The sequence below is a fragment of the Ochotona princeps genome, chromosome 10, assembly GCF_030435755.1.
Source record: "Ochotona princeps isolate mOchPri1 chromosome 10, mOchPri1.hap1, whole genome shotgun sequence".
Taxonomy (NCBI): Eukaryota; Metazoa; Chordata; class Mammalia; order Lagomorpha; family Ochotonidae; genus Ochotona; species Ochotona princeps.
Window position 1 is genome coordinate 21,996,489 of NC_080841.1, and position 20,020 is coordinate 22,016,508.

The 20,020-nt window shown below is 43.6% G+C and overlaps 1 protein-coding gene across 4 annotated transcripts; it reads right to left on the bottom strand.

Annotated features, from left to right (window-relative positions):
* Window positions 1-1,573: 1,573 nt before the first annotated feature.
* Window positions 1,574-19,888, bottom strand: ANGEL2 (angel homolog 2). Of its 4 annotated transcripts, none has more exons than XM_058669169.1 (9): window positions 19,670-19,888; window positions 17,007-17,332; window positions 10,929-11,185; window positions 10,131-10,200; window positions 8,074-8,495; window positions 6,478-6,604; window positions 6,014-6,071; window positions 4,817-4,980; window positions 1,574-2,664 (listed from the first exon to the last, which is right to left on the bottom strand). In XM_058669169.1, the coding sequence occupies exons 2-9, from the start codon at window positions 17,227-17,229 to the stop codon at window positions 2,513-2,515; spliced, it is 1,473 nt and encodes a 490-aa protein (XP_058525152.1). In that variant the 5' UTR covers window positions 17,230-17,332; window positions 19,670-19,888; the 3' UTR covers window positions 1,574-2,512. The 4 variants fall into 4 exon arrangements, with proteins under 4 accessions (XP_058525152.1, XP_004578707.1, XP_012785896.1 ...); XM_004578650.3 differs by having other exon boundaries at window positions 19,629-19,887; XM_012930442.2 differs by lacking the exon at window positions 19,670-19,888 and adding an exon at window positions 19,464-19,526.
* Between the last annotated feature and the right edge of the window lie 132 nt (window positions 19,889-20,020).

Here is a 20,020-nt window from a genome sequence, read left to right on the forward strand (position 1 = left end):
CACATGTCACAGTCACTTTCCTTCCCTAATATTAAAAAGGGATAATTATATTCTAAGATGTTGACCACTATATCTGCTAATAGGAATGTAGCACAATCTACAAATTACTGCTAAAAATCAGAATAAAGTAAATACATTTTAAAAAGAAAATCTTAGAAACACTGAAAAGTACTTGCTGCCTACAAGTCTGCCAGGCAAGTCCTAATAACTCAAATGCCTTCTCTGAGAATTTCATCAAGTTTATTTTTTATTTTTTTATTTTTTAAAGATTTTTATTATTATTGGAAAGCCGGATATACAGAGGAGGAGGAGAGACAGAGAGGAAGATCTTCCATCCGATGATTCACTCCCCAAGTGAGCTGCAACGGGCCGGTGCGTGCCAATCCGATGCCGGGAACCAGGAACCTCTTCCGGGCCTCCCACGTGGGTGCAGGGTCCCAAAGCTTTGGGCCGTCCTCGACTGCTTTCCCAGGCCACAAGCAGGGAGCTGGATGGGAAGTGGAGCTGCCGGGATTAAAACTGGCGCCCATATGGGATCCCGGGGTATGTTCAAGGCGAGGACTTTAGCCGCTAGGCCATGCCGCCGGGCCCCATCAAGTTTATTTTTAAAAAACAATAGGAAATGCTTGAATATAAAATTCTTAAAGTCCAAAACTATCACTGTTTTCCAATTTGAGCTGAAGCATTCTATTAACAAAACCCATTATATAAACACTGATAATTCAGTTCAAAATGACTGCTTAGTAAAAAAAAAAAATGTGATTCTATGATCCTACTGGCGAAAAAAAGAGAGATTTCTACTTTGTATGTTTTAAATCTTGGGCCCAGCGGCATGGCCTAGCATCTAAAGTCCTCGCCTTGAATGCACTGGGATCCCATATGGGTGCTGGTTCTAATCCTAGCAGCTCCATCTCCCATCTAGCTCCCTGCTTGTGGCCTGAGAAAGCAGTCGAGGATGGCCCAAAGCCTTGGGACCTGCACCCGCACGTGGGAGACCTGGAGGAGGTTCCTGGCTCCTGGCTTCAGATAGGAGCAAGCCGGCTGCTGCAGTCACTTGGGGAGTGAATCACTGGATGGAAGATCTTCCTCTCTGTCTCTTCTCCGCTCTGTATATCTGACTTTGCAATAAAAATAAATATATCTTTTAAAAAAAATAAATAGTAGGGCCCAGCGGCGTGGCCTAGCGGCTAAGGTCCTCGCCTTCAACGCCCCGGGATCCCATATGGGCGCCGGTTCTGGTCCCGGCAGCTCCACTTCCCATCCAGCTCCCTGCTTGTGGCCTGGGAAAGCAGTCGAGGACGGCCCAGTGCATTGGGACCCTGCACCCACGTGGGAGACCCGGAAGAGGTTTCTGGTTCCTGGCTTCAGATCGGCATAGCATCGGCCCGTTGTGGCTCACTTGGGGAGTGAATCATCGGACGGAAGATCTTCCTCTCTGTCTCTCTTTCTGTCTGTATATCTGACTTTGTAATAAAATGAATAAATCTTTAAAAAAAAATCTTTATTCAAACACTTTATGGAACCAACTCTAGAATTTATTAGACCTGCTCATAATTACTTTACAGGGGTTAGCAACACCTCATGCCTCGGGCATCACAGTGAAAGAAGACTACCCACCTTTGAAATAAAACTACTGAGGCCAACAGTTAAAATGACTATTTCGAAAACAATACTCTTCAAGTTGCTATCTCCCACTTTTACAGGTTTTCTCACTTTTCTGATGGCTAATAAAAGTAGCCTTAGAGCTGCTACTATGTTCCAAAGACAAATTTCTTAACACAATAATGGGTTTAGTAAAATCTCCTGCAACCCAGGGGTCTCTTCTTGAAGCTGAATAGGAAAAAAAAAAACTAAAGAAAAATTTAACGAAATATGCTTAACCCCTAAAATCTCTGCCTCTCTTTGGCCCACCTGTCTGTTACAGAGAAGGGTTGGCTTACGTAAGTAACCTCTTATCAGATGTGTTGATCTCTAACTCCCAAATATACCCCAACAAAATATACACATGATACATGGCTCCTGGCAGTAGGAAATCACGCACTGTGTACAACTTAAAAAGCACCATCAATTAGTCCTTTCAGGGAGTTCTCAGGTGAACTATCACAACTCAACAGGCACAGGGCCCCCCAACAAAAGCAGGCCTTTGCAAGATCTCAGACATTAGCTATACACGTAGCCAACCACATGAAAGTTCTTCACCAAGAGGGCTAAAGAAGATGCACTGCATTTAAAAATCACTGTCAACTTTACTGCATACGAAATAAAAAATATTCACATCTTTTTTTTTTTTTTTTTTTTTTTTTTTACAATGAAGAACATACCTCAACTTTCAGGAAAATATTTTTCATTATTAAAAAAATCATTTTTTGTAAACTCATTTCTCCTTATGTGTTTCAAGCATTTAGTATAACTTCTTTAAAAACACCACAGCACAAAAATGAACATGCAATCACTTAAGAAAAACTTGACATTTTTTGGAAAAGGACTAGGAACTGGAAGCGTGTGGTCAGAGTCAGAGCTGGAGCCTGAACTTGGCCACCAGAGGCAGGTGGTCGGAAGGGTTGTTCTCATTGGGAAGTCCGTTCACAGTCCATAAGTCTCGTTCTGTAAGAAGTGACAATCTGGCAAGAAGTTTCAAGCCACCAACCAGACTCACTTCAGTGCCTACGTGAAAGAAGGAAACACACACATATTCAGTGACAATGGCCAACGAGTTCCTATAATCCATACAGGCGTGTCTTTCTGAACAACCATGACACAGGGCCTGACGCACTGGCTCAATCAACTAGCCCTTCCCTTTCCAGTACCAGCATCGCACACGAGTGCCAGTCCATGTCCCGGCTGCTCCACTTCCCCTCCAGCTCCCTGCTCGTGGCCTGGGAAAGCAGTCGAGGATGGCTTAAAGCCTTGAGACCCTGCACCCGCATGGGAGACACAGAAAAAGCTCATGGCTCCTAGGCTTGGATTGGCTTAGCTCCAACTTTGGGGAATGAACCAGCAGATGGAAGGTCTTTCTGTCTCTCCTTTCTGTAAACCTGCCTTCCCAATAAAAATGAAATTTAAAAAATAAAACAAAACAACTATGACACAGAACTAGAGAGCCTTCTGGAAGACCAAGGAGAAACAGATTTTAGAATATGATTTACTGACTTAATTGTTCTATGAACCAATCATAACTCAAACACCTCATAGTTTCTGATAGCTTTTCTATAGTTTTTTTAAAAAATGTATTTTATTTTTATTAGGCAGATTTACAGAGATAAGGAGAGACAGAAAGATCTTCTACCTGCTGGTTCATTCCCCAAGTGGTCGCCACAGCCAAAGCTGAGCTGATCAGGCATCAGGAGCCTCTTCCAGATGTCCCACTGAAACTGCGCTGGGCCTAGCTTTTCTATTTCAACTTCTGCAAATAAGCTTTAGGAGAAAATATTAATATAGTAAGAAGGTTGATGGTAATTTCAGATTGACACCTATGTAACAAATTCAACCATTAAATACTTTGTACTCGTATAAAATAACACAAGCTGAACAAAGTATCAGAGATTACAAGATGACTGGAGAATAAATCCACCTAATTTTGTCTTACAGAAGTCACATTAAAAGATGGCCAACTTGGGCTCAGCAGCATGGCCTAGCGGCTAAAGTCCTCGCTTTGAACGTCCTGGGATCCCATATGGGCGCCGGTTCTAATCCCGGCAGCTCCACTTCCCGTCCAGCTCCCTGCTTGTGGCCTGGGAAAGCAGTCAAGGACAGCCCAATGTATTAGGACCCTGCACCTGTGTGGGAGACCCGGAAGAGGTTCCAGGTTCCTGGCTTCGGATTGACACGCTCCGGCCTTTGCGGCCACTTGGGGAGTGAATCATCAGACAGAAGATCTTCCTCTCTGTCTCTCCTCCTCTCTGTATATCTGACTTTGTAATAAACTGAATAAATCTTAAAAAAAAAAAAAAAAAAGATGGCCAACTAGGAGATGCTGATCTGCGACCCTCTCCTGACACCTAGTGGACATATGCTGGTATGACTTCTACTAGATTACAAAGGAAGCAACAAAGCTTATTATGCAGTTGATTGATCTAAGCAATTACCTTTTTATAAGGTTATTCTCCAGAAATCAAGGGGGGGGTGGGAAGGACAGCTGGGGAAAGGGAAAAAATGAATTAGAACACAGATACACAAATAAAATGGAAGAAAGAAAACAAGGGGGGGATTGAGGTAGACACAAAAAAGCTGCTCACATTTTAAACTTCCCAAGTTTCTCATGACTATTTTTGGATTTCTTTTTTTTTTTTTTAAGATTTATTTATTTTTATTACAAAGTCAGATATACAAAGAGGAGAGATAGAGAGGAAGATCCTCCGTCCGAAGATTCACTCCCCAAGTGACCGCAATGGCCGGTGCTGTGCCGATCTGAAGCTGGGAACCAGGAACCTCTTCCGGGTCTCCCACACAGGTGCAGGGTCCCAAGGCTTTGGGCCTTCCTCGACTGCTTTCCCAGGCCACAAGCAGGGAGCTGGATGGGAAGTGGAGCTGCTAGGATTAGAACCAGCGCTCATATGGGATCCCGGGGCATTCAAGGCGAGGACTTTAGCCGCTAGGCCATGCTGCTGGGCCCGGGGATATAATTCTTAAGAAATTCTTTATATTTCCTCCTCAACATATGCTGGCAATTAAGTGATATACTCAAATAACTTATCAATCTGTCTAAAATTGATTTCTCACTCTCCACCCAACTCATCTAGCTAATGCTTTCACCTCCAGCCTTACGGTTTAAGGTACTGGCTCTCCAGCAGAAGCTAAGATGACCAGCACTCTTTACCTTGGTGTTCAGTGACAGCTTCCTTTTCTGCGGAATAGAAAATATAATCCACAGTTCTGGCACTTCGGGAATGACAGGTGGTCACTTCTGGAATTCCAGTGTCAGGAAAGTAGTGTGAATAAACAGAGGACAAGCTGAAATGGTGTTGTAAGCTTGAAGATAACCTACATGAAAAAAGAAAGATGTTCAGCATCCGTTGCGCTGCTCATGAACTCTACCATTCCTCCTAAGTTAACACACTTGAGGGCTGGCACTGTGGCCCTGGAGCAGCAGTTCCGGTCTGGGTTGCTCTGCTTTGGATTCAGCCTCTTGTGAAGGCAGGAGACAGTGGCCAAGTGCTTGGGCACCTGTGCCCATGTGGAGACCCACAGCTGGCTGCTGACTGGCCTGGCCTGCACCCAGCTGTTGGAAGCCATTTGGGGGGTTGGTTGTGTGTGAAAGTCTGTCCCCTACTTCTCTGTTGCTATCTTTTCAAGATTTAAGTAAATACATCTTAGGAAATAAAGACTGAGAGCCACAGATAAAAATGAGATGGCTCTAATTTGATTCCTAAAGTTAAATGCCAAGACAAAAACCAATGAAAGAGGCACACTATGAAGCAATCAGACACTTCAAGAACTTCACAAAGAGATAAGACTTTTGTCTCTGCATCAACATATACCAACCTTCCAGCTGCAGCCCCTGACATCTGTGTGTTTTTATGGCATCTTCACCCTTCCATCTCCAATGACTTTTTCTTATAGCTCAATAATATAAATAAAATGTGTTATCTCTTCTGCTGATATCATGTTTTTAGATCAGTTTTCCTAAAGATTATTTTGGGGTTAAGGAAGACTAGGGATCCTCTTGAAATGTTTTTCAAAATATTTTCCAAGATATTTATCTGTGATCTGATCTTTACTTACATATGTAAAGGCAACACACATATCCTTGGGCTGTGGCGGTCCATAAAAATAAGGCACTTTCCTTCCAAGATGTTTCCTGAACCCTCAGACACTGCACCAATCATGCTCTGTCTCAGCCAACCCTCTCAGCCCAGAGTGATAGGTGAGAATAGTCTAATATGCATCAGGAAGGGCACTCAGGAATGGAAGTCAAGTCTACTTAACAGCTGGTGAAGTGCAGCAGCTTGGAATTATCAAAGTGATCTTTGAAAAACAGGAATTACTTATTCAAAAATCCACTGGCTAGACTTACTTTTCAGTTGTCACCAGGGCTTCTGTTTGTTCTTGCTGCGTCTCAGTCACATCACTGTCTGTAGAGAGAGAGAGACCCAATCATCACCCAGAACACGCTGCTTTGCTCCCGTTTGCTGCGGTAGTTTTCTGATGCTAGAAACCACATTTGAGACACACCTAATTCAGACAGATGCTATCATTATGTTTCATCCTGGAGTCCCTGTTTGGATGGTCTCCAGAATTAGGAAGAATAAAATATGTAAAGAATTCCAAAGCAACATGCAATTCATGCACACATCAAGTTGGGAAATTTGACTTTAAGAAGGTAAATTTGGAGCTCTAAACGAAAAGGAATGCACAAATCACCCTGTGTATTTATTTATACAAATATGCATCCCCAAGGTGTCAACCTTGGGGAAATGTTTTGTCTCCCCAGGGACACTGTCACCCAGCAGACTGCCACCACGTGTTGTGAACACTCACCTGTCTTTTCTACTTTTGGTACCTGCTGCACCTCATACACACAGTTCTGTGAGATACCTAGGTTTGGGGGCCAAATTGGGATAGATAAAATTCTTTGTCCCCGTGAAGACTGTTCCTGGCCAGATACCTAAACAAAATTTCAACAGGTATCTTAAGTGAATAGATTTTAAGTGGCTTATGTATTGAAAAATCTACAACTCAAAGGTAATCCAAGAATGGTACATATTACTCTTTACTCATTAAGGAATTATTTGTGTTTACAAAACTTGCCCAAATGCAATCCAAACAGCACTTATAATTTACATGACAAGAACCTTTTCCTACACATGATCTCCTTCAATTTGTACATCAATAGCAATAACACTGCCCCTCCTTTTCTATACCTGCAATACAGTCCCTATCACATCAAACACTGAAGTCTTATGTTAGTCAAATATACCAAAGAGCCAAAGATCCAAAGCCAAGCCCAGGAAAGTACAACAAAAATGGCAACAAGAACCATTGAGACCGCTTTAGCAAAACCCTCACAGCATGCTCCACATCAGGGACCCTGGGATGGCGTTCCCCCATCCCCACGTACTGAGACAGCTGGGAGGCTGGGTGCAGCTTCTGCCCTTACTGTCCGCCCCCTTCACAGATACAGGAAGAAAAAGACAATTTGGAAAGAATGGTCTCACCCACTCTCCTCTAATCTTCGACCCTTCCCACCCTAATCAACTATGTAAACATCATAAAAAGCTAAAAATTTTTTTTTAATAGAGCAACCCCCATGAGCCCACTCTCAGCTGCATGGAGAGCTTTTTTTTTTTTTAAGATTTATTTATTTTTATTACAAAGTGGGATATACAGAGAGAAGAGACAGAGAGGAAGATACTCCCGTCTGATGATTCACTCCCCAAGTGACCACAACGGCCGATGCTATGCTGATCCGAAGCCGGGAACCAGGAACCTCTTCCGGGTCTCCCACATGGGTGCAGGATCCCAATGCATTGGGCCGTCCTCGACTGCTTCCCCAGGCCCCAAGCAGGGAGCTGGATGGGAAGTGGAGCTGCCGGGATTAGAACCGGCGCCCATATGGGATCCCGGGGCATTCAAGGCGAAGACTTTAGCCGCTAGCCCACGCTGCCAGGCCCAAAATTTTAAAAATTTATAAAAAGAAATAAAAACCAAAACCACACACAACACAAAGTATAAAAAAAAAAAAAAAAAAAAAAAAAAAGAAAAGAAAAAGAAAAGAAAGAAAAATAGGGCAAACTGTACCAAGATAAAAAGCTCAGATATTTATCATTTTTCAGAAGAAACTTCTAACATAGTTGTACCACTGGTATCGCCCACATCCAGCATTCTACCTCACCACCTTCTGATCAATCCCTTATCTGTGAAGTGTCCATGTCTGCATGTCTGGCAACGCTCTCATTTTTCTCTTTCCCCATTTTTTTTTCTTTTTGCTATCTCCTAACTTCTCTAAGCGCAATACTGGCACAGGTAGAGAAAAGCTCACCCAAGGTCTCCCAACAGCTGCCAACAGTCACCCTCCCATTACAACGAACAGAGCACTCAGCCCTGTCTCCTAGTAACAACGAGGCAGGCACTTACCTTGCCGATGGCAAGTCCTTCATAATCCAACTTTCCTTCCCTTATGAAACTGTAGAGTGGGGAGCCAGGAACAGAATTAAAGTCGCCACACATAACAATGGGATAGCAGCTGCCATCTTTCTGATGGGCCACGCTGAAGATCTCTGCAAGCAGCATGGCCAACTGGGTCAGCTTAATGTCTCCTCGCCTTGGATTGTACAACAGATGTGTGTTAGCTACACAGATGGCAGGGGAGGCACCACATGGAATTTTGGGCTGCAACAGTAAAACTAATCCGACATTGTCTCTGTCCAACAGAGGAATACCAGGGCGGTAGAACTCCACTGGGTTCACGGATAAGAGTGAAAACTTGGAATGTTTGAAGCAAATGGCACAACCATCAGGTTTTTTTCCTGTCCTCATCTTAAATTCACAGTGATAACCTGTAAGAAAGAAATTAATTTAAATGACAAGTTTTTTTTTTTAAATATAAGTACTTGTCAAAAACCTGATATTTTAAAAAACTTTTTCTTTCCTTTTTTTTTTTTTTCAAATTATTTTTGATGGGAAGAAAAAGAAACAGTAGCTCACTCCCTAAATGCTGAGAACAGTCAGGGTTGGGCCAGGCTGAAGGCACGAGCCGGGCACCGGTTTCCCACATGGATGGCAAGGCCTCAAGCACCTGCCCCAGGAACACGCGCAGGAAGCTGGACTGAACGCAGGGATGGGCCTTGAGCTCAGGCACTCGGCCCTACTCAACATACTGCAACTCCCCTAACACTTTGGAATGATGCTTACCAAAGTGCATTTTTTTTGTCAAATGTTAGTAATGTATATTGTTAGTAAGTATTAGCATCAAAAGGGTTGGGCACTGAGGCTCCACTGGCAGATTTTAGTTCTTAATACGCTGCTGCGTGGGGTCAGTGCATTGGCTCAACTAGCTAATCTTCCATCTCCTAGCTCCACATCCCATATGGGCACTGGTTCTAATCTTGACAGCCCCACTTCCCATTCGGCTCCCTGCTCGTGGCCTGGGAAAGCAGTCAAGGACAGCCCAAAGCCTTGGGACCCTGCACCCGCATGGGAGACCTGGAAGAATCTCCTGAGTTTGGATCAGCTCAGCTCAGGCTGTTATTGCCATTTGGGGAAGGAACCAGCAGATGGAAGATCTTTCTGTCTCTCCTTTCTGTAAATCTGCCTTTTCTATACAAAATTTAAAAACAACTTTAAAAGGCTATTTTTAAAATAACCTGAGATATTTAAACACACACACACACACACTACTCTGCATGATCACCCTCCCAGTCCCAGCCAGGTGACAGTGAGTCCGGCTCCAACACCTCTGCTCCAGTTTTCTGATTTTTTTCCCCATCTTCTCCTCATACCATTCCAGCTATACTAGCCTTCCCAGTTAGTCCCTCAGGGTTGTTCCTACTGCCTGCAATGCTCTGGCTATGGCTCACTACTTTACCTCCTGTACGTTTTTGCTCAAACATCACCCCATCTCCTGAAATCTTCCCATCCCACTTGTTTTTTGCTTTTCCACAGAAAACTATCCTTATGATGCTACTTGCTGACTTCTGTTTTGCCAATGCTATCTCGTCACTTACTAGAATGTTGCATGGCATACAGAAGGCACTCAAAAAACATTTGCTGAATGAAAACACAAAGTACGCAAACGTCTCAATTTAGAAAACCACAGGTGATTTACTTTCAGAAGTATTTCTTCATTTACAAGTTTTTAGCTTCTCTACACTGGGCACTGGAAGGTACTGGCATTGTCATGAACCGGACACACTGGTTCCTCCTCTCACCCAGCCCAGAATCTGAGAGGCCTACTGGGCTGCACAGCAACTGTTGCCAAGGGAGCCATTAAGACACTCTAACTCACACTTCCAATTTAGAGTATACACCAATACAAAAGCTTCCAATTGAAGTATTTCAATGTTACCCAGTAACAGATCAGGTTTGCACAGATTTTTAGTCTAAACACACCACAGACTGTGTTGGCAAGTTCGGCTTTAATAACACACCAATGCGCAAAAGCAAACTCAGCTAATAGAAGAGTTGCATTGTACCCAGTGATTCCAAACTTGGCCTGATCTCTGTTCCATAATGATCTTCTTGAACTTCTTGCAAACAAAGTACCTTGGAAGGAGGAAAAAAAAATCTGAATTAAAACACAGAGATGCAAATGAATTTTCTGATCATTTCATCTTGTCAACCAGGGTTTTAAAGTTGAAACAATCCTTTTCTCTTCTTAATGGCAAAACTGATGTTTTCAATCTGAACTCAGGACTCACACGGAGCTCTCTTTCTATCCAATACCCACTTACCAAAGGAAACCTTTTTTTTTTTTTTAAGATTTATTTATTTTTATTGGAAAGTCAGATATACAGAGAGGAGAAGAGAGAGGAAGAGAGGAAGATCTTCCATTTGCTGATTCATTCCCCAAGCGGCCCCAATAGCCGGATTTGAACTGACCCAAAGCCAGGAGCCAGGAGCCTCTTCCGGGTCTCCCATGCAGGTGCAGGGTCTCAAAGCTTTTGGCCATCCTTGACTGCTTTCCCAGGCCACAAGCAGGAAGCTGGATGGGAAGCAAGGCCTCTGGGATAAGAACCAGTGCCCATATGGGATCCCAGAGTGTGCAAAGTTAGGACTTCAGCCACTAGGCTACCGCACCAGGCCCAATGATTATTTTTACCAAGCACCACTAACCAAGGCTGTCTGAAACCATGCCAATAATTTTTCATTATCCTTACACATCTTCCCTTCTCACCACATAAGCCAAACAGGTAAAGCCATTCTGTTCACAAACAAAATGTTTAACATGGTTTTTTCTGTGCGAAGACGTTTGATTAAAATTTTGCACTTACATCTGCATCAAAGTGTTTAATTTCTTTCAGAATATTGGGAAACCTGAAGCTCCAATGTAATACTGGCCGCCGGCAGTGTCTATAAAGGTGTGAGTTATCTTCCAGTAAATCTTGTGAAAGTATATTATAGGACATCACTGAAAAGTCAAACTGGTTCTCACTGTCCTCACACTGGGAGTCACCCTCTTTGCCTCCTGGGATCTTCATGTTTTCTTTATTGTAGTTACATACATATTCCCAATTCCGTGTTATCATCCCTGTTGAAATATATTGAGTAAAACACAAAGAATTAATCATAGGCAGTAGTAAACAGGTTGCTATATGTAAGTATTTTCTCATCTTTGAAAAAACTTCCTGGGACAACGAATAAAAACATAATGGCCTGGGAAATGGCAATATAGCACTGAATAACTTCAAGTTGTTAGCAAATTATTTTCTAAAGGCAGTAAGAAGATATACTGCTTGATCAAAAGGTATATAACACAGGTTTTTTTTTTTTAAATTTACTCAGTTTATTACAAAGTCAGATATACAGAGAGGAGGAGAGATAGAGAGGAAGATCTTCCATCTGATGATTCACTCCCCAAGTGAGCTGCAATGGCCGGTGCGCGCCGATCTGAAGCCGGTAACCTGGAACCTCTTCCGGGTCTCCCACACGGGTGCAGGGTCCCAAGGCATTGGGCCATCCTCGACTGCTTTCCCAGGCCACAAGCAGGGAGCTGGATGGGAAGTGGAGCTGCCGGGATTAGAACCGGTGCCCATATGGGATCCCGGGGCTTTCAAGGCGAAGACTTTAGCCGCTAGGCCACGCCGCCGGGCCCTATAACACAGGTTTAAAGGTATCTAGGCTGGTTGCTTTGCAGAATGTGCCAGTAAAGAGATGAGGATACAGAACTGTGTCTCTATGGATAAAAAATTGCTCTGTCACAAACATGTTTAGTGAGTTTATAACTGTAATAATATATTTGTATGTCACAGTTGGCTTTCCAACAAGATGATTTTACAATGGATTGTATTCCCCATTAGTAAAATAGTAAGTATGATCAAACAATTAATTAAGTTCCAGAAACAATCCTTAGTTCAGAATTCTGGCTTACTGTATCCAGGAACAGTGTAAAAGGGTACCACATGGAAATAATATTTTGTGTCTAAAACACTCAGTGGAGCAACACAACCAACACGAACTAAAGTGATCTTTTTCATGAACATCAAAGCTGAAATTAAATATGACAAATTCAGGATGTTAGCAAATGGTGGTGGTTGGCTCGCACACCTAGTGGACAACCAAGAATGTGTCACAGTTATATTCTGAGAAGACATACTCCACAAGTGACAAGAAGTAAAAAGCATACAGCCTTTCAATTATAGGCAGTCCTCAACTTAGAAATGACCACCAGTTGTGGAGTTGTGGGGGTGTGTGTGGGTGTGTGCACACACATGCGTACTCACTTTTCATTTTGCCCCGCTACCACTAAACAGGATATTGTCATAGCCATAGAAGGCATATAGAAAAATTCAGAACTTTTACTTAAGAATCTATGAGCTCCAAGGAGGAAAACAAGAACTAGGAGGAGCAGGGGAATATGGATCCAAGCATGGAAAGAGTCTATGAAAAGCCTCTGCCCCAGGAGAGCTCCCTCTACCCAGGAGGCAGGTTTTCACTTCATTGGGTTTCACTGGGTGGGAAACTGGGTGGGGCTTCTCCCTCAATATCTCCATTTACCTCAGACATATGAAGGAAATAATATGGAAATAATAGTCTTATCCACTTTCCTATAGCCCTTGAACCTTTTTACCCAAATTAACTATGTAGATTGTCAAAATAAAATAAAAAATGGAAAAAAAACCGTATTCTCCCAGAACATTTCCTTTTAAAAAAAAAATTCCACCAATTAAACAATTGAGTTGAGGAGCTGGTGTTGTGGCACAGCCAGCTAAGACACCACCTTTGATGCCAGCAGCTCATATTTGTGCTGATTCATGTCTGGGCTGCTCCACTTTCAATCTAGCTCCCTAGTAATGCACGCAGGAAGGCAACAGAAGATGGACCAAGCCCTTAGGCTCCTGCACCCATTAAGGAGACTCACATGGAATTTTTAGCTCCTGGCCTGGTCCAGCCCCAATCATTGCAGTCATTTGGAGAGTCAATCAGTGGATAGAGGATCTTTTCTTTTTTCTTTCTTTATTTTATTTATTTATTCATTTTTTTTGAAAGTCAGATATATAGAGACAAGGAGAGACAGACAAGAAGCTCTTCCATCCGCTGATTTACTCCCCAAGTGGTTGCAACAGCCAGAGCTGAGCCTATCCGAAGCCAGGAGCTTCTGGGTCTCCCATGTGGGTGCAGGATCCCAAGACTTTTGGCCATCTTCAACTACTTTTCCAGGCCACAAGTAGAAGGCTGGATGGGAAGCAGGGCCACCAGGACACAAACCAGTGCCCATATGGGATCCTGGTGTGTGCAAGGTGAGGACTTAAGCCAGTAGGCAACAGCACTGGGCCCTAGAAGATCACTTTGTCTCTCCTTTTTCCTCCCTCATTTTCTAACTCTGCCTTTCAAATCAATAAATAAGTCTGTTAAAATAAAAAAACTGTTTTGATATGCTTAAAACACAGGGTGAAAAAAGAGGCTAAAAGAAAATAAATGCATCACTGCTTTTTAAGTAAGTTATTTCTGAGTGGTAAGATTATGGAAAATCCTTGCAAATCTTCTGCAGTAAGAATATATTCACAATCAAATCTTGCACTGTGGGCCTGGCGCTGGTTCTAATCCTGGCAGCTCCACTTCCCATCCAACTCCCTGCCTGTGGCTTTGGAAAGCAGTCAAGGACAGCCCAAAGCTTTGGGACCCTACACCCACATGGGAGACCTGGAAGAAGCTCCTGGCTCCTGGCTTCAGCTGTTGCGGCCACTTGGGGAGTGAACCATAGAACAGAAGATCATCGTCTCTGTCTCTCTTCCTCTCTGTATATCCGCTTTTCCAATAAAGGTAAACAAATCTTGAAAACAAAAATCTTGCACTGTAGAAAAGTGTTAATGGTATAGCAATTTCAAAATATATCTGGTAAATTAGGTTCCTTAGCATCTAAGTAGCTTATACCTGTAGTACTGAGGGAACAGAAATTTTGGTCAGGATGGAAAAAGACAAATTTTATGACTGGTGACTAGAGACTTAGGATATTGTGAAGGTACTAAACAAGTAAAGGAAAAAAGGTGAAAGGAAACAAAATCAAACTAAAGTTTTTAAGTATGATAGAATTTTGCTTATAGCTTGTCTGTGTCCAGCAAAGGGGAGAAAACTACTCACTTCATTCAACATGAGGGATATGACCCTTGAAGACTCGAAACCAAGGCTCCTTACATTAAGTAGTTCCACAGAACTCCTAAGATTTACAACAATTTCTAAGGGAAAATAACCCAAGTGTTTAGAACACTACTCATTCATAAGTTGGGGACTGTCTATGATGGTTTTAGCCACAAATCAAAGTCTCCATTTGAATGAAGAATGAAAAAGGCTCAGTCATGCAAATAAAACGTAAGCTAATATAAAAAATAGAGCAGCAGCCCAGTGTCGCTGTCACATAACAACATAAAGGACAACGATCCAAAAGCTTATTCATTTTTCCTAATAAAATATGTGCACACAGTAATAGCATATAAATGCATTAAGGTTTTTATAGCCCACGTAATAAAAGAACTTGAGAACCAGCTCTCATACAATCCCACTTTTTAAATAAGTGGGATCACTGGATTATCTGATCAATACAGTGGCTTTCAAACTTTTGTAGCTTGTAGAACCCTGTGGCATTACTTTTCATGTCACAGAACACCAATCTTGGGCATGTTGGTATGGCAGCTTGGACGGCTGGGTAAACACACATTTTGTCCTGACCACATTCGCTTTTAATGAACTTCCAGAAAGGCATTCAAATGCTAGGATTCCACAGAAGACAAATTTGAAAACCACTGTTAGAGTGGAGAGGCTCTGGCCTTCAAATACTTCACAACACAAATTCACTCCAAAAGCTTCTATACCTTCCATGTCAGGAGGACCAAGGTGATCAGCAGCAGAGAAGACAGATGAATCAAAGACAGTAAGCATAGGCCTGCGTGGGTCTGAGGGGGCCTAATTAAAATGTCCCAATTCTGTCTCACATAAATCCTTCAAATACCACTTTTAAAGTGATAGGCAAGTGGGCAATGCTGTTCTCTTGATTGAAAAGAATTAGTGAAAGATCGGAAGTCACAAACATGGCTTAACGAAGAACTTTTCCTTATTCACAACACCTAGGAAGAAGGGACATATAAAGAGTCAGGTTGTGAGCAAGGTTTTTCAGTCTATTAAATGCAATGCCTCATCCATTAGAGGGAAAACGCCATCACAATTTTCTGAGAACCTACTAGGAAGCCAACAGTGTGTTAGGCACTTGAACATATTTCATTTTGTACTCAACGGACTTTCAAAATAGACATTATTTTGCACAAGGAGGTTAAGCAATCTATGTTCACAGAATCAGTGGTGAAACACAAAGGAGTCGGGAGCACTCCCAGGCCCTTGCCAGTCACCACGCCAAAGCTCCACCTAACACACCTGACTCGTAAGAAATTATCAAGGGGAGCGTGCTGGCCTGATGAACAACAAATACATGAATGAGAAGCAATGTGATGTCACCCTTCAGCCCTAGCTCGCCAGACCAGGGACTGTCCTCAGGAACCTTTCCGATATACCTTTCATTCATTCACACACGCACATTTCTTGTTTATCTCCTCATGCTGTGGTTAGCTACTGCCAAAAGATTCTCCCTTATGTGAATTTAAGACTTCTACTCATTATATGTTTTTTTTTTTTTTTTTTTTTTTTTTTTTGTAGCCAGGCTTTCTCTAACTGGGTAGCAAGAGGATCCTATTTGGACATTAAGAACTATCCCTGGAACCCAGTGGAAGCCTATGTCCTACTTCTCTGAGTGGTTTTCTTTGACAAACATGGCTGTCAGTGTCTTACACAGTAACATTCCCATGTCTCATTCTCAAAAATCTTGAGAACAATCTTCTTCACTGAAATCTACAGGTCATTAAGAAGACAATTCCAAATTCTACTCAGATATTTATGTTTTAGGGGGGTTGGAAGTGGGAGCAGGGGTAGAGGCACAGAAGGAGTCTAGTGAACTATTTGAAAAAAATAAAAGTAACTGACACTTAAACTTTTTTTTACTAATGTTTTTATGATTGCTTTTATTTGAAAGATAGAGAAACAGACCCACTGCCTGCGAGCGTCAGGACTGGGCCAGGCCAAAGCCTGGAGCCTGGAATTCAAATCAGATATCCCATAGCAGCAGTAAGAATCCAAGCATCTGAGTCATCATCTCCCTCCTGCCTCCTGTTGGTAGAAATCAGCAGGAAGCTGGAATGGAGAGCAAAGCTCAAGTTCAAATTCAGGAACCAGGACATAGGATATGGGCTTCCCAAGCAGCAGCCCAAACGCTATGCCAGACTGTCCCAACTCAGATTTGCACTGTTTTCCCTAAGCAAGTTTTTGCAGTGTCCTCAGAAATTCCAACAGGCTTTCAAAATTTTATCTGTAGACCCAAATTTGAGAAATACAGATAAAATAATAATTTAAAAAACCTTACTCTGTAATAAAATGTCTTTATGATTTATTTCTATTTAGGAGACTTTTCATCAAATGCAAAAACATTAGCCCTAAAATGAAAACGCATTTAGTTCTTTTTAGGTCTGTGAACCTGCAGCAATAGTCACCTGCTTCTAAGAATTCCAAGCATCTTTGTCTCCAAAACACCGCAGTTGGAATTTATTCTTAAATTAGGCTTACTAATCCATGCTTTCACTGTTCTCCAAATTATTTTACCTATAGTTACTTCAATTTTTACAGCCACAAATCCACACTTAGTTGAAGATCAAAATAAAGATTCCATTAAAATTTTTTTTTCCTGCCATAGAACTACTAAAAAAAGAAAACAAACACCTCTGAAACCGGCAAGAGGTATCAAGGATTAGATAGACGAAAGCTCCGACTGTCACGCATGGCTATTTCTACACCAAGATAAACGGCACCTTTACCTTGGTGTTTTCTTCGCTTGGATGAAGGCTCATCTCCCTCAGAGCTCATGACGTAACTAGAGAGATGAATCAGAGATGTCTGGCTGAGGCGGTCGGGTCTCCAGCTACAGTACTGAAACTGAGTCCGGGACACGGACAAATAGCGTGGCCGCCAATGCAGGGAGAAATGCCTACTGCTGAAGTAGGGGTACGGGGCACGAGAATAATGTCCAGGCCACCTCATACAGCTAGAAATATGTCTGTTCCAGCAAGATCTTTGTAGGTTCTCCCACGGTGTAGTCCAATCTCTGCCCAGACTCCTCGGGTGATGGGGAAACACAGAGTATCTAAAAGAAATAAATACACTCCTTGAGGTACCACTTTTTGTTGAATGAACCATAGTACATCAAATCTATTTCCTCAAGGGATGACAATGTTTAATATTTAAAATCTGACCTCTAAATCAGGGAAGATAAGGAGGGAAAAGCACCTGTGATTTGATTTTGCATCAGTATCTCAATATTCTCTCCCTAAAGAACTCTGACTGACATTCCAAATCACACAGAATATTGCCAGGGCCCCCAAAACGCTCACATGACCCTCACAAACTTTGCCGTTCAACCTAGATATATCAGTCACCAACCTAGTCTTCACAGTTTTCTAGCATCCAATAAAGCTCATTTGGGGGCCCGCCACAGTAGCCTAGCAGCTAAAGTCCTCACCTTTAATGCACCTGTATTGCATATGGGTGCCAGTTCTAATCCAGGCAGCCCCACTTCCCAGCCAGCTCCCTGTTTGTGGCCTGGGAAAGCAGTAGAGGATGGCTCAAAGCCTTGGGACCGGCACCCGTGCGGGAGACCCAGAAAGAAGCTCCAGGTTCCTGGCTTCGGATAGGCTCAGCTCTGGCCATCTGCAGTCACTTGGGGAGTGAATCATCAGACGGAAGATACTCCTTCCCTCTCTCTCCTCCTCTGAGTACATCTAACTTTGCAATAAAAATAAACATTTTTTAAAAGCTCAATGGGAAAAATAAAGCATAATACTTTAGAGGAAAAATGTTTCTGAACAGGTTTTTTTTTTTTTTTAAACCAAGGATAGATTTTCCCAAATACAGAGCTGAGAAAACAAAAGCCTTTTTCAACTTTTACAACACTTTCTCTTGTTAATCAGAATCAGTGGCTGCATAATTTCTCTCTCTCTTCTATTTTGGACTATGCTTCTCCTTGGGGAGACATAAGAAGACAGACTATCCACTGGGACTTGCCCAACACTCCAAACCTAGCATCCCGAACACCTCTGACCTTGTGAGAGCATCACTTCTGGCATGCATGTTGTCCCTTTGCTCTCAGAACTTGGTGGCTTAAATACCTCCTTCTTACTGCAGTATTTTGGCAAAACGTTAGGATTCAGACACGGGCTTCTAACGTTTCTTGCAGAGTTCAATGCAGGTACAATTCTAAGACAGTGTCAACACGTCCTCTTACGTTATAGCTGCATTCACTGGTGCTTGGCTTTTATGGCACTTTTTAAAAATCGATTTCATTTTAACAGCATTCAGACATCTTTGTTGTTCAAAATCAACCTGATCATCTTAAAGGCACGACACGGGCACACTATCTTGCTTTCAGACAACTCTAGTAACTCACTAGGCTTGGAGCACTTACTTGGTCCATGTCTCTTCTAATCAGCTGCTATCCTGAAATAAAACCCTGGTACTATAATTACAACACTTCTCCCTCGACTTGCGGTTATTTACTCGGATGCCTTGTTCCCTGAAGATGCCGAAAGCCTTAAGTACTTTTTAACTCTGGCTTCTTGGACAAGCGCCTAGCACAATGCCTGCCCCATAGCTGGTACTCAGGAAACGCGGTGTTACTAAACTGCCCTTCAGGCCCAGCCTATGGGGGTTAACACCAGAAAACGAGCCTTAAGTAATCATTTCTTCGGACGCGAGCCACGATGGTCGGTTTCACAGGGCACACAAACATTTTCGCTTGAAATATCGAAGTATTTATGTTGAAGGGGATTAGGAGAAAGATATACAGCAACAGACCCTAAATCCCGCCGGCACTGCCCAAGACCACGTTAATGTAGGCAGCACCTACTGTGGGTTTTTTTTTTTCCTTTTCTTATCTTTTTTTGAAGTTCAACAAGTTAAAGACCACTACCCAGGAAGCAATATAGGCGGAATCAAAGCTCGGCACAAGTGAATACAGTTTGGAAGACATTCACACAACAGCGAAGCAACCCCGCGCGGGCGGTGCAGCCGACCGCCCGCACCCGCAGCTCCCGGAGCCGGGCAGCGGGGTGCGGACAGCAGGCCGGTCCTGGCCCGGGGTTGGGGCAGGCAGGCAGGCCGGGGATGCCGGGCCAAGCCGGGCCCGAAAAGCACAAGGCCAGCCGGCAGCCGAAGCGCTCCGGGTCTGGTCCCTGGGGCTCGTGGGCCGAGAGTCCCCGCCGGCGGCTTCTCGGGTTTACCTATCCCTCAGGGTCTCTGCAGGATCGTCCCGGATGCACCATGGCCCAGACCCTCTTCCTCCTCCTTCCTCCCCCACGCCCGCCCCGCCCCGGGCTAACCTGGGCAGCCCGCCCCCAGGCCCGCCCGCCCCTTCCTCCTCCCTCCCGCCGCCCAACACTACTGACCGGCCTCTCCCCGCCATACAGCGGCCGTAGCCCCTCCTCACACAGCGCCACGCTTCCATCTTTTCTGCCAGAGTCGAATTCCCAGGCCGCAAGCTCCACCTCAACCTCTACCACAGAACGCGCGGCCTAAAGCGCCACGGCGGCCCCATCACTCCGAGTCCCGGCTCCCGGCCCGGCTGCTAGGCATGCTGGGAGCTGCAGTCCCGCCACGGGCGGCGGCTCCATCTTGCACTGACTGGAGTCCCTCAGTTCTCAACCCCGAGTAGCTTTCAAGGAGCATGCGCAGAGCGTGTGACGCGTGAATAGTCATTTTCGAACAGGGCAGAACGCTCTCTAAAACAGAGAAAAACAAAGAGCTGTACATCTTTCAGGGCTCTGGGTGGGGGTGTAGC